Below are 12,561 nucleotides of genomic sequence, written 5' to 3' on the forward strand. Positions count from 1 at the left end.
ATAAAATACAATATACAAACATTATCATACAGTAGAATGCAGGGAGGTAATCTGCAAAAAAATGGTTAAGTTTTAACAAGTCTATAAAGGAACTTGATAGCCAAGGCAGACTTGATTCCACAGGAAATAATCATCCACAGATTTTACTAAGAAAGAGAAAAATACAGGTGGGTGTTGTACTTATGTGTGTGTATATATGTATATATTTACATATTTATACTATATATATGTGTGTGTGTGTGTATATATATATATATATATATGGAGTGGGGGTAGAAGAAATGTAGCAAGTGCAAGGTTTGATCACTAGTATTGCAAAAGAGAATTGTTAAACGTTCAGTGAGATCATGAATATGCCTACAGAGAAATCTACAGTGCTGAGGAAAGGTATATAGTACAAGAAGCAGAAACTATGAAACAATCCAGTTGAAAGATAAGATTTTGTGCTCCAGTCTACATAGCAAGACAAGAAAGAAACAGCAGACTCACAGTCCGCCGAAGGCTCTGAAAAGCTACACAGGACTGAGTGGAAGGACACAAACAAAGCGGAAGGAAAACAGAATCCTAAAATAAAGAAAAGCTTATTTTTCTATCTCATTACCGGAAAGGGTTAAGTTTAGATGTATTAAATCTGAACTATCAATCTGGCGTGGTGGTGCATACCTTTATTCTAGTACTCTGGAGGATCTCTGTGAGTTTGAGGCCAGCCTGGTCTCCAGAGCGATTCCAAGACAGGAAAGGGCTATAGAGAGAAACCCTGTAATAGGAGCAGCAGGCCACTTCTGGTTGCCTGGCTCCCAGCCCCCTGGCCAGCTAGCTTATACCCCAAAATAACAACACACAAATTGTATTCATTTAAACACTGCCTAGCCCGTTATCTGTAGCCTCTCATTGGCTAGCTCTCACATATTGATTCAATCCATTTCTAATAATCTGTGAGGCACCACAAGGTCGTGGCTTACCGGGAAAGATTCAGCATGTATGACCTGGCAGCTTCATGGTGGGCGGCTCTCTCTGACCCTGTTTTCTTCCTCCCAGAATTCAGTTCTGTCTACCTCGCCTACCTATGTTCTGACCTATCAGGCCAAGCAGTTTCTTTATTAATTAACCAATGAAAGCAACAGATAGATAGAAGACTCTCTTACATCAAAACCCTGTCTTGAAAAGAAAATGGTATCCAAAAGACTTATGAAATCTTAGAAATGTGTGTACCCACAGCAGTGCTGAGTTAGGTGTTTAATGTATCTTAACATCAAAGAATAAGAAAGCGCTGAGTAATAAATCCCAAGTTATTTAAATCAAAGGAGTAGGAAGAAGAGGAATAAAGGAATAAAAGACATCTGAAGATGACAATTTATTATAAATGTTGAACTAGGCATGATAGCGCACACCTTTAATCCCAGCACTCGGGAGGCAGGCAGATCTATGTGCGTTCCAGACCAGTTTTTTGTTGGTGGTGGTTGTTTTTTGTTTGTTTGTTTGTTTGTTTGTTTTGGACAGAGGGTTTCTCTGTGTAGCCCTGAATGTTCTAGAACTCTGTAAACCAGAATGGACTCAAACTCATAGATTCACCTGCTTCTGTCTCCTGAGTGATGGAATTAAAGGTGTGTGCCACCACTGCCTTGCCTGATGTGATTTTATGTTTATAAAAATATGGTTTTCCTATTATTAAAATATATTTTAATTACATATTATATATAATGTATATGTGTGTGTGTGCGCCTTTTAGAGTCTCCACCAAGTTGAATGCATCTGAGTGCCATATTAGATATTTGGAAGTAAGGCAGAAACAGCTGAAGGCACTAAGACAAAGAATACCACAACTTAAAGACAAATTCCTGGTGAGAAGGGAGATGTTTGTACTGCTGATTAGTCAGCGGATGCTTACCAGAATGCCTAGAGGTTTTAACAGCAGAATCCCTACCCCTTAAAGTTACATAAAAATGGTAAAAGAAGCCTCAGCTCTTAACAGCTTCCTGCTCACATGCCAACTTCAAGGGGTCAACATCTAGCTAACCCTACTTCTTTAAACAATTCTCTTTATAGTGCAATGCAATAACTAATTCCCTATTGTCTCTTATGGCCAGAAGAAGATTTAATCTACTATATTCAGAATATTATGTTCAAAGTAACAATGAAATATGACTTTTCTCAAATAGCACATTTTAATCACATGCCAGTAGAATTTAGATGCCAGGTTTGCTTTCCAGAAGCCCTCATTAGCAGTAACAGTGGCCTGCAATGCTGCATTAGCAACATATCTCAAACTTCAAGCTTAAACTGTGAAACCCTGTGTTTAATTCTGTGAGCAAGAAGTAATTCTAGTAACTCATCATCTTACAAGTCAGAATCCTGGAAATCATCCCAGAATTTCTTTGCTCTAACCTCCAATTAATTATTTACTAGTTAAATGCCTCTTCCAAACAGTCCATGGGCTGGAGAGAGTGGAGCTGTTAAAGAGTACTTGCTCTTGCAGAGAACCCAAGCCACCTGTAACGCCAGTTTTAAGAATCCAACACTCTCTTCTGACCTCCAAGGGCATCAGACACAGAGTGCACAGACATACATACAAGCAAAACACCAATACACATAACCACCCCCCCCCCCAGTTGTTCTTCTTTTGTTTTTTAAATACCACTACCACCATTATTTCTTGTCTAAGTATTTTTCTCTGTGAAGTCCTGGCTGTCCTGAAACTCAAGCTGCAGACCAGGGCGGACTCAAACACACAGAGATCCGCCTGCCTCTGCCTCCTGAGTGCTAGGATTAAAGGCACGCGCCACCACCGCCCAGCCCTTAACTGTGTTTGCCTCAAACTCTAATGATCAGATTTCAAATTGACTTTCTGTATTTAGCATCTATAAAAGCAGTCCTTCCGGAAGACTGCAAAAAGAACACATCAATGGAAAACCAAAGACACAGGCCTTCTCAAAGAGCCTTTGTATCTGCAGCAGCAGCCCGATGAGAAAGTGCCTGCAGTGCCTAGAAATGCCAGTCTGTCCCCACTGCTCCTGAAACCCATGCACGATAAACAGTCTCAAGTTCCTAGAAGCAGAACAACAGCAAAGCCTCTGCCCCAAAATCCTTCACAAAACCCTACCTTCAAATATAAAACAATGCAAAAACAAACCTATCTACATATTTACATTGAGTTTCTGATACAGGCTTTCAGGAGGCAAAAATAACCAATTTAGCGTTTTTGCTATAATCTAAATGTACAATAAAATGTTACATGCAAGGCAGTTACCTGAGGAGAGTCAAAAGGATATCGACTACTAAACTTAAACAGAAGTTGAAACTTTTCTCCTTCATATAAGGTACCTGGTGCACCTTCCATGTCTACGATCCACCTAGGACAGGAAAAAGACAAACAGAAAGGGAACAAATTTAAAACTTAAAAAGGATTGGGGTAAAGGGAAAACAAGAGGTCACTGGGATGCCAGGCATAGGCCAAAGTAACCCATGTGTATGGTGCGCTTCACCCAACAACTCTCACACTGTGTTTCTTTTTTAATTCATATTGTTATGTATATTATGTGTTTGAATAAATGTATTATTGTATGGGGGACATGCACAACCACAGCATACACGTAGAAGTCAGAAGACAGCTCTGTGGAACTGATCCTTTCCTTCCACCTCTACATGGGCTCCGGGGTTTGAATTCGGTAGTAACTGATGACTCCCTTCTGCTTCACACCTAGGCTATCTTGTTTCTGGTTGACTGTGTGGGTGTGCCACATGCCCATGGAGCCCAGGGCAACAGATCCCCTTGTGGGTCACCAGTGACATTAATGCTGGGACATAAACTAGGGAACTCTGAGAGCAACAACCCCCTTAACTGCTGAGCTCTCTCCCCAACTCCAGAGCAGGTTCTCAGCACTTCCATAACCTTCTGTGACACTTGAGATTAAAGGAATTAGGTCAAGGTCGGAGCTTGCAACCCGGGTCTGAAGCAAACTACAAATAAACCCCTACTTCCATGGGCTAATACCAGAGTCTATATTGTGTTCTTCCTTTTAGACCACACCATCTTATTTTCTTTCAAAAGACTACTTTCTACAGTAACTAAATTGTTCTAGACAACATCAAGCTCATTAACTGCCTTCCTGATTAGTGTTCCTACAGAGAACTCCCTGATCAGTAGCTAAAGAAGACTCAACAGAAGCTAAGCTGATCCCCATCCATCTACTCTGAAGGTTACAAGCAATGTTCTCTGCTGCCGTTCCTCGCTCGCTCACTTTCAACATTTTAATAAAGCACATACAGATTTCTGTGACATCTACTGTAAGCTTGTTTTTCATGTGTAACCATCAAGAACATAAATGTTTGTACTGATATCCTGTAACTATCGCTAGTCTTTAGAAGAGAAAATAGAAGATTAAAAACAGAAACGATAATAGGGGAGCAGTTAGAATGAGTCTTTAATTATAGCTGTCACATGTAACTGTAGTTGGTCAAATTCTTTAACCTCATGCTTCTCAGGCACAAAAATGTTATCTTAAATATAGGAAAACTGAGTTGAGGGAACATCTCAGCAGTAAAGCACTTGTGTATCATGATCAAGAGATACTGGGTTTGATGCCCAGTACTGCCAGCCAATATCATTCACCCACCCATCTGTCCAGGAAAACAGGGAATACTATGGTAAGGGTCTACTCATGTCTTGTGTAGTATGGAACTAGGAATGTATAAAATAACAGCATGCTCTGGGCTTAGTCTGTGAAAGAAATTTACTAAAGTACAGAAACCCTTAAAATATGAAAATTCAATTTCAGGATGCATGCTGAGTACCACAAGATACTGTTCAGAGAGCAAAATGACCCTATATAAGTAGAAAACCTAGTGCATTTCTACTGTAAGAGCTAGTACACAGTAAATTCAATACAACACAAAGCACCTCTGGGGTACACAGTTCAGTGGCAGAGTCCTTGAAAAGCTTATTAAATATCCTGGGTTCAATAGCCTGTCTCTCCCTCCCTCCCTCTTTCCCTCTCTCATTAAAAACAAAAACAAAACAAAAAGGAATAGGTCATTCTCAGCTTCAAAATTCATTTTCTCCCACCCACCCACATCTCTACTCCCCAGAGTGATAATCCAAAGAGAGAGCTGCCTGGTGCACCTTCATTTTCTTTATGTAACAAATCTAAAGACTGACAAACACAACCAATTTACACACGACATGCAGAGCAGTCTTTAAATAACCGCAAAGCAAACATCATTAGTCATGCAACATCTGCATCAAATAGGTCAATGACATGATTTCTAATATTTTGTGTGATACATTTTTAATCTTTATTATTTAAAAAAGTAATATATGCTTACTAAATTTAAAAAATAATGCCGGGCAGTGGTTGCTCACGCCTTTAATCCCAGCACAGAGGATCTCTGTGAGTTTGAGGCCAGCCTGGTATACAGAGTGAGTTCCAAGACAGCAGGACTATTTCACAGAGAAACGCTAACTCGAAAAGCCAAAATAATAACAACAACAACAAAATAAAAATTCAGGAATAAGCCACTATTACATTTTGGGGGAATATTTTATTTTTATTATTTTGCAGTTTACTACATCACTGATGATAAGAAACAGCAATTTAGTGCATTTTAAAAAGATTTATTTTTTTATTACTTATACAGTGTTCTGCCCGCACACAAGAAGGCACCAGATCTCATTACAGGTGGTTGTGAGCCACCATGTGGTTACTGGGAATTGAACTCAGGACCTTTGAAAGAGCAGCCAGAGCTCTTAACCACTGAGCCATTTCTCTATCCTTACTATAGGCACATTTAAATTACACATTTTTCAGCTTTATTAATAATTATTGTGCATGTACACTATGATGTGTGGTTATGGGTATGCAGCCATGGTATGGGGTGATGGTCAGGGGACAACTTTGTGGAGCTGGTTCTCACCTTTCCCCTTCACACGAGTTCTGAAGATCAAACTCAGACTACCAGGCTCGTTCAGCAAACACCTTTAGCATCTGAACCAGCTCACCAGCCCCAATCATACACATTGAACCATTAGCTAGTATCTAATCATGAGCAAGAGGTCTCAGAGTAAGGATGTAATGTAGAAGTAAACAGGCCTTTCTTCATTGAGTCTCGACTCTTGAATTTCTGTAACTCTTACTCTTCAAAAATGAATGGTTTGAATTTGATATTTTATACATATTCTGGCTTCTAATAAAAGAAATTGCTATCTATTCCATTCAAGAGGAAGCTGGGTTTTGTGGACTAAGACAAGCAGCATACAAATGTTTTTATTTGGGGCATGACTTATTCTTTAGGCGGAGATCTCACCAGGTTGTCCAGAGTGCTGTCCTGAACTCACAGGCTGATCCTCCTACCTCAGCCTCCTGAAGACTATAGGTACCACTGCACCCAGCCAAAATGGTCTTCTACAGAATTTTCAAAGTCATGAATTATGACTATAAAAAATTTCTACCTTACAAACTAACTACAAACTGTAAGTGATAGCATTTTAATGTCATCCTTCTCTAATGTTGACATGTACAGTTTTCAACTCAGTATTACAACCAGAGATACTAAAAAAAAAGTATGGCTTGTCCCAGGTAGCCCTCTTCGTATCTTGGTTCTGCAGCAGCACAGCAGGGGTGTTTAACTGACTACGCCTGAAGCATGGTGTGCTGCAGTCTGAAGGGAGAGCACAGGCTCAGCACATAAGAGGTGGCTCACACCTACCTATAAGACCAGCAGTCTAGAGACGACGGCTAGTCTGAGCCACAGCAGAAATGATAAATAAATAGATAGATAATAAGGAACATGCAAAACACAAGGATTCTTTTTTTAAAAAAAAAAAGAAAGCTTTACAAATTACACAACAGTACGCCTGAGATGACGTTGTAAGGTTAAAAATGAATTATTTATATAATACATGTAGTAAGATCTCTATTATATTTACTTAGTGGTATAACAGAATACAATGAAATATGAAAATAAGTTTTTAAAAACTGAGCACATAGTTATACAGTATAGGTAAGAAGACCTTTAAACCTCAATACTCACTGTGTAATTGAATTCTGAACGCTCTTTTCATTTAACGTCATCCCAGGAGGTGGGTCATTCTGCAAAGCCAACAGTTCTTTTTGTAGTCGTTTCTAGAAAATATCAATAGTATTTTATACTTTTATCACCTTTCCTCTACACAGTCTAAAATTGGTTATTAAATTTCTTTCCAGTGCTTGAACCTCTCTCTTTCTTTACAGGGCCCTTGACTCTCTACATAACATCTACACTCAATCCTTGAACTATGGTCTGCCCTACCATTCACAGCCAGGGTCGCAGAGTCCCAATCCCACAGTGCTGCTGTAAGCAGTTCTGACAGGCAGCCATCAGATACAGCCCCTTCTTCACAGTTCGTCTCTGTGGTACAGAGCTTCAGCAGTGGGCTAAAGAGCCACTACTCAGAACGCTTCCTTTGCAGCTTTCAAATAACCACAGTGCCTCTAACTATGGCGATAGAGAAGCTTTCCCGGGAAATTATGAAAGTACCTTATTACACAAAAGTCTTCTGAAAAACAACTTAAAGTCAACTCCCAATGTAATTCTGTAATCATCTTCTAAGCAGGGTCACCTAACCATGACTCTAAACGGCTTCACGCTTTGCACTTTCTGCATGTACAGCGTCACCGCTTCCCTTGTCATCAACAGACACTCTTTTTGGTGTACAAAGAGCTGAACAGAAGCCACAGAACGGTCAGTGTATGGAGAGAGTACTCGACGGCCTATGCAAGGCTCTGTGCTTAATCCTCAGCGCTACAAAAAAACCCAACTAATGCTATTAAAATTGTATGCAAGATTATAAAGATCCTTTAAAACCACGTTTTATTATTATTTTATTTGAGCTGGAACCCTAACTCCGGTCCTCTGGAAGATCAGTAAGCTACTGACCCATCTCTCCAGCCCCACATCGCTTATTTTATGTATTTATTATTTAAGGGTATGTGTGAGTGCACACATGTGGCAGTCAGAGGACAACTTGAGGGAGTCATTTCTCCTTTTACCATGTGGGTCCTGGAGATGGAACTCAGGTTGTCAAGGCTTTGCGATTTACTCACTGAGCCATCTCATCAGCTTCTTAATTTCTTTGATTTTTGTTTTTATTGTTTTATTTCATGTGTATAAATATTTGCCTACATATATGCATGTATACCATATCATCGTGCATGTCCGGTACCCTTGGAAGTCAGAAGAGGGCATCCAGTACCCTGGCCCTGTGGTCAGAGATGCTTGGGAACCACCATGTTGGTACTGGGAACTGAAACAGGTCCTCTGCAAAAGCAACAAATGCTCTTCCCGGCTGAGCCACTCCTCCAGCCCCTAATAGCTAATTCTTTAAGGGGAAAAAAAAAGAATATTTGTTTATAACTCCAATGGATTTTCTGCTTTAAAAATTATCTCTCAGTCTAATCTCTCCATTTCAGAGCTCAGGAACCTGAGGTAGGGTTACAAATTTGCAGTCAGCCTGGATGACATAGTGAAATACTACCTTGAAGGGGGAAGGGGGCACCAAAGAGGGACAGAGGAAAGGTTAGAGGGAATGGGAGAGGGAGAGAAAGAGAGCTCCAAATAAGGGAGTATCAGAGAAGCCTTACTTCAGTGACCACATTCTGAGGAGCAGTACTGTGGAAGTCCTCCACATCTGGAGGATTTTACTAAAAGAAAAGATGCTATGGCCTAACCAGTCCTGCCCCATGCCCATTCAAACATAAACTCATAGGGACAACACAAATTTGAAAACACTGAATGCAGCCCTAGCATAATCAGGAAAGTCGACTAACTGATAAATATTGGTTGTCAAAAATAAATGCAGAACTCTTTCTGAAGTCTAACACTCAACATGCTTACTAGGTGTACCCGGATCTATCAATAATCACTGCTGTGGCCTTGGTGAGGTTCATAAACTCATCTGAGTCACTCTGACAGCTTCATGTTCTTATTTTTCTTTGTGTTTAAAATCACCATGTTTACTGTTACTGATTTGTGAGGTCTGGAGAAATTACAAACACTCCATTTTCAGCAAACTAAAAGCACAGGCAGGTCTATGTCTACCACATTTTGTGTAACAGTGTTAAGAGACTACATTTTTATCGCAGTAACGCATCTTTGCTCTTTAGTTTCTGATCACTTTTCTCAATGTATGTGCTTAGGCACTAGCCTGAGAATTTTGCTGTTTCACATAGCAGGATGACAGGTCCTTCAACAACCTATAGCTATTTAACATAAAAAGTACTCCTTGGAATACTGAAGACGAGTACATCAAGAAAAATATTCCCAGTTTCAAACCATGCAGTTTATATCACAATCTAAAAAGAACCTTCATTTCTAAAGTGGCTCCACTTTTACATTAATTCATGTTTCTAAAGATTCCCTTGTTATCAATGTTTCCATCTGTCTGCTGTGTGCACACCCGTGGATTCCCTGACGCTGCAGTTACAAGTCCCCATTGTGGGTGCCGGATCTAATCTCGGGCCTCGGAAAGACCAGCTAGTGCTCTTTTTTCTTAAAGAGAACTTTTACACTTCATTAAGACTTATTTATGTATTTCATATATATAGAGCCTTTGTCTGCATGCACATCTGTGCACCAGAAGAGGGTATCAGACAGTTGTGAGCTGCTATGTGGGTTCTGAGAATTGAACTCAGAACCTTCGGAAGAGTAGTGAGTGCTCTTAACCACGAAGCTATCTCTCCAACCCCACATTAATTCATTTTTGTATGTACCAACCAACATGTTAAATCTAAAGCACAGAACCAGAACAGAGTAGTAAGTCCTTAGTTGACATTGGCAACAACATAACAAAACTGACAAAACCCCTTTGCTTACTTTCAAAAGGGGAAACTGACAATAAGTATGTAATAGCAAAACAAAGTGTTCTATATGATATATAAAAATGGAATTAAAGGAATAGGTAGGCTTTATGTCTTACAAAGTTTTATCTCAAATTGAAACCTTGAAAAGATGTTTTTTGTTATTATAGTTGTTTTTGTTGGGAAACTATTTTAAAGAATAGAAATTCTCACTGAAGGTAAAGAGAAATACAAACAAGAAAAGGGAAGACATTCAAAATTCAGGACTAGCTGGGTGTGGTGGTCTATGCCTTTTATCTCAGCAACTGGGAGGCAGATCTCTGAGAGTCTAAAGCCAGTTTGGTCTACACTGCTAGTTCCAATCCAGCCAAGGGCTGAAGCGATGACTCAATGGTTAAGGGCCTAGCTGCTCTTTCGGAGGTCCTGAGTTCCCAGCAACCACATGATGGCTCACAAACCATTTATAGTGAGATCTGATGCCCTCTGCTGACATAAGGCCATACATTCAGAGTATTCATACATAAAATAAATTATTTTTTAAAAAAAAAGTATGTAACACTGGTTGCTAGTGTCATTGTGTAGATTGAAAGACTAGCAGTATGCGTGGCTCAGTAGCAGAATGTTTACCTAGTATTAGTGAGGTCCTGAGTTCAATTCCCAGTACTGTAACAATATTGCCAAGGTGACCAACACTGTTTTCTCCTAGTTCATCTAGCTGACAATTAAAGGTAGAAAACAAACCACAGGAGAGCATGATATGAGGAGAAAAGGAATCCTCAATACAACGACAGCATTACACTAACAGCCATATTCATATCCCCAGCCCTCTCATTTTTAGAGAATTTTTCATGTAGTCCAGGCTGACCTGGAACCTGTTACGGGGCCAAGAATGACCTTGAACACTAAACTGCCTTCATGCCTTTACATGGAGGAGCATGCCACTATGCCCAGTTGTAACCTTGGGCATATTATTAAGAATTCATAGTATTAAGAATTGATTTTAAGGGGCTGGAGAGATGGCTCAGCGGTTAAGAACATTGATTGTTCTTCCAGAGGACCAAGGTTCAATTCACAGCACCCACACGGCAGCTCATAACTGTCTATAACTCCACTTCCAGGAGATCCCATGGCCTTTCTGGCCTCTTCCAGCACCAGACACGCATGTGGTACACAAACATGCAGTCAAACACACGTACAAATAATATAATAACTAAAAGGAAAATATATTTTAAAAAACTGATTTTAAATACTAAAAATATTATTTTTGGCAAAAGCCTACCAATGAAATAATTTTACCTTATTTTAGCGTAAAGCAAAACTCAACACAAATGAACCAACTTCTCTCCACTAAATTCTGAGTACACCTTCTACAGATCTTAATTTCTAACAGTTATTGTTATGTTTTCCTCTTTAAGGTAAGGGAGAACCTGCACCAACGGTTTCCATTCTTAAAACTAGCACTTCCTACATTCTGAGAAGGATCCAGAAAGTGAGAAGTCTGACAGCTGCAGTTCTCCAAGAGCCCAGAGCATGGTGTGGACCGGTCAGTCCAACACTCACTTTCACTAAGGCAGGAGGACCAGCCTGTGCTACGATTCTATTCAAAGACAGGGGTGAGGTTAAATGCTTCTCCATGTCCAAAAGGGACAGCAGAAAACTGCTATACACTGAAAGCCAAAGGCAGAAATGTGTCAAAGGATAAGCTGGCTTCCATTTCCAGCACCCTGGAATAATATTTTAATAGTATCTAATAATTTAATAATTATTAATTAATAATATTTAATAATTTAATAATGCAATAACATTATGCATTATTAAAAAATAACTTATGGTCAGGCATGGTAGTACACACTTATGGTTCCAGCCCTTGGGATAACTCCCAAGAGCAAGAGGATCGGGGGTTCAACCATATAGTGAGTTCTAGGCTAGCCTGAGCTACACGAGATAAAAACCGTCTTCCAGCAGGAGCTGGAGACATGGCTTAGCAGTTAGTACTGGTTACTTTTCCAGGGGATCAGAGTTTGGTCCCTAGCATTCCTGTTGGGCAGCTCACAACTACCTTTAACTCCAACTCCAAGGATCTGAAGTCTCTTCTGGCCTCCCTAGGCACCTGCATATACACAGCAGACACAAACATATATACATGAATTTTTAAAACAAAAAAAAAAAGGACCCAAATTAAAATACCTTATATAGGTGACGGTGCATACCTTTAATCCAGCACTCTGAAGAGGCAGAGGCAAGTAGGTCTCTGAGTTTGAAGCCAGCCTGGTCTACAGATCATGTTCCAGGACAGCCAGGGCTACACAGAAAGACCCTGCCTCAAACAAGCAGGGGCTGGAGAGACGGCTCAGAGGTTAAGAGCACTGGCTGCTCTTTCAGAGGACCAGGGGTTCCATTCCCAGCATCCATGTGACAGCTGACAACTGTCTGTGACTCCAGTTCTAAGGAACCCAATGCCCTCTTCTGAACTTCTCAGGCAATGGACACAATTGGGGAACAGACATACAAGTAGGCAAAACACCAAGACAGAAAATAATTAAGTCTTTTTAAAAAAGAAGAAAAGGAATTACCTAAGGAGTCAAGAGCAACTCCAAAGCAAATGCCAGGGCAACTGAATCATAATCTGGGGACTTGTAAATTTCCCAGCTGACTTAAAATGAGGCCAAAGTTGAAAACAGCTGGTTTGAATTGTGTGGGCCAACTTGGAAAGCAAAACCAAACCCAGCAA

General features: G+C 40.1%; 2 protein-coding genes across 2 annotated transcripts in view; one reads left to right on the forward strand and one right to left on the reverse strand.

Moving 5' to 3' along the window:
* The window catches only part of Ly96 (lymphocyte antigen 96), a 415,901-nt gene that overhangs the window by 299,156 nt on the left and 104,184 nt on the right, over positions 1-12,561 (forward strand). The window lies entirely within an intron of this gene.
* Positions 1-12,561, reverse strand: part of Ube2w (ubiquitin conjugating enzyme E2 W) — a 62,991-nt gene that overhangs the window by 38,137 nt on the left and 12,293 nt on the right. Inside the window, exons 3-4 of the mRNA XM_087897279.1 lie at positions 7,027-7,118; positions 3,248-3,350 (exon numbers count right to left, since the gene is read on the reverse strand). Of these exons, the coding sequence (XP_087753405.1) occupies positions 3,248-3,350; positions 7,027-7,118 (195 nt within the window). The remainder of the gene's footprint in view (positions 1-3,247; positions 3,351-7,026; positions 7,119-12,561) is intronic.

Source organism: Myodes glareolus, chromosome 16 (genome assembly GCF_982192425.1).
Source record: "Myodes glareolus chromosome 16, mMyoGla1.1, whole genome shotgun sequence".
Classification (NCBI taxonomy): Eukaryota; Metazoa; Chordata; class Mammalia; order Rodentia; family Cricetidae; genus Myodes; species Myodes glareolus.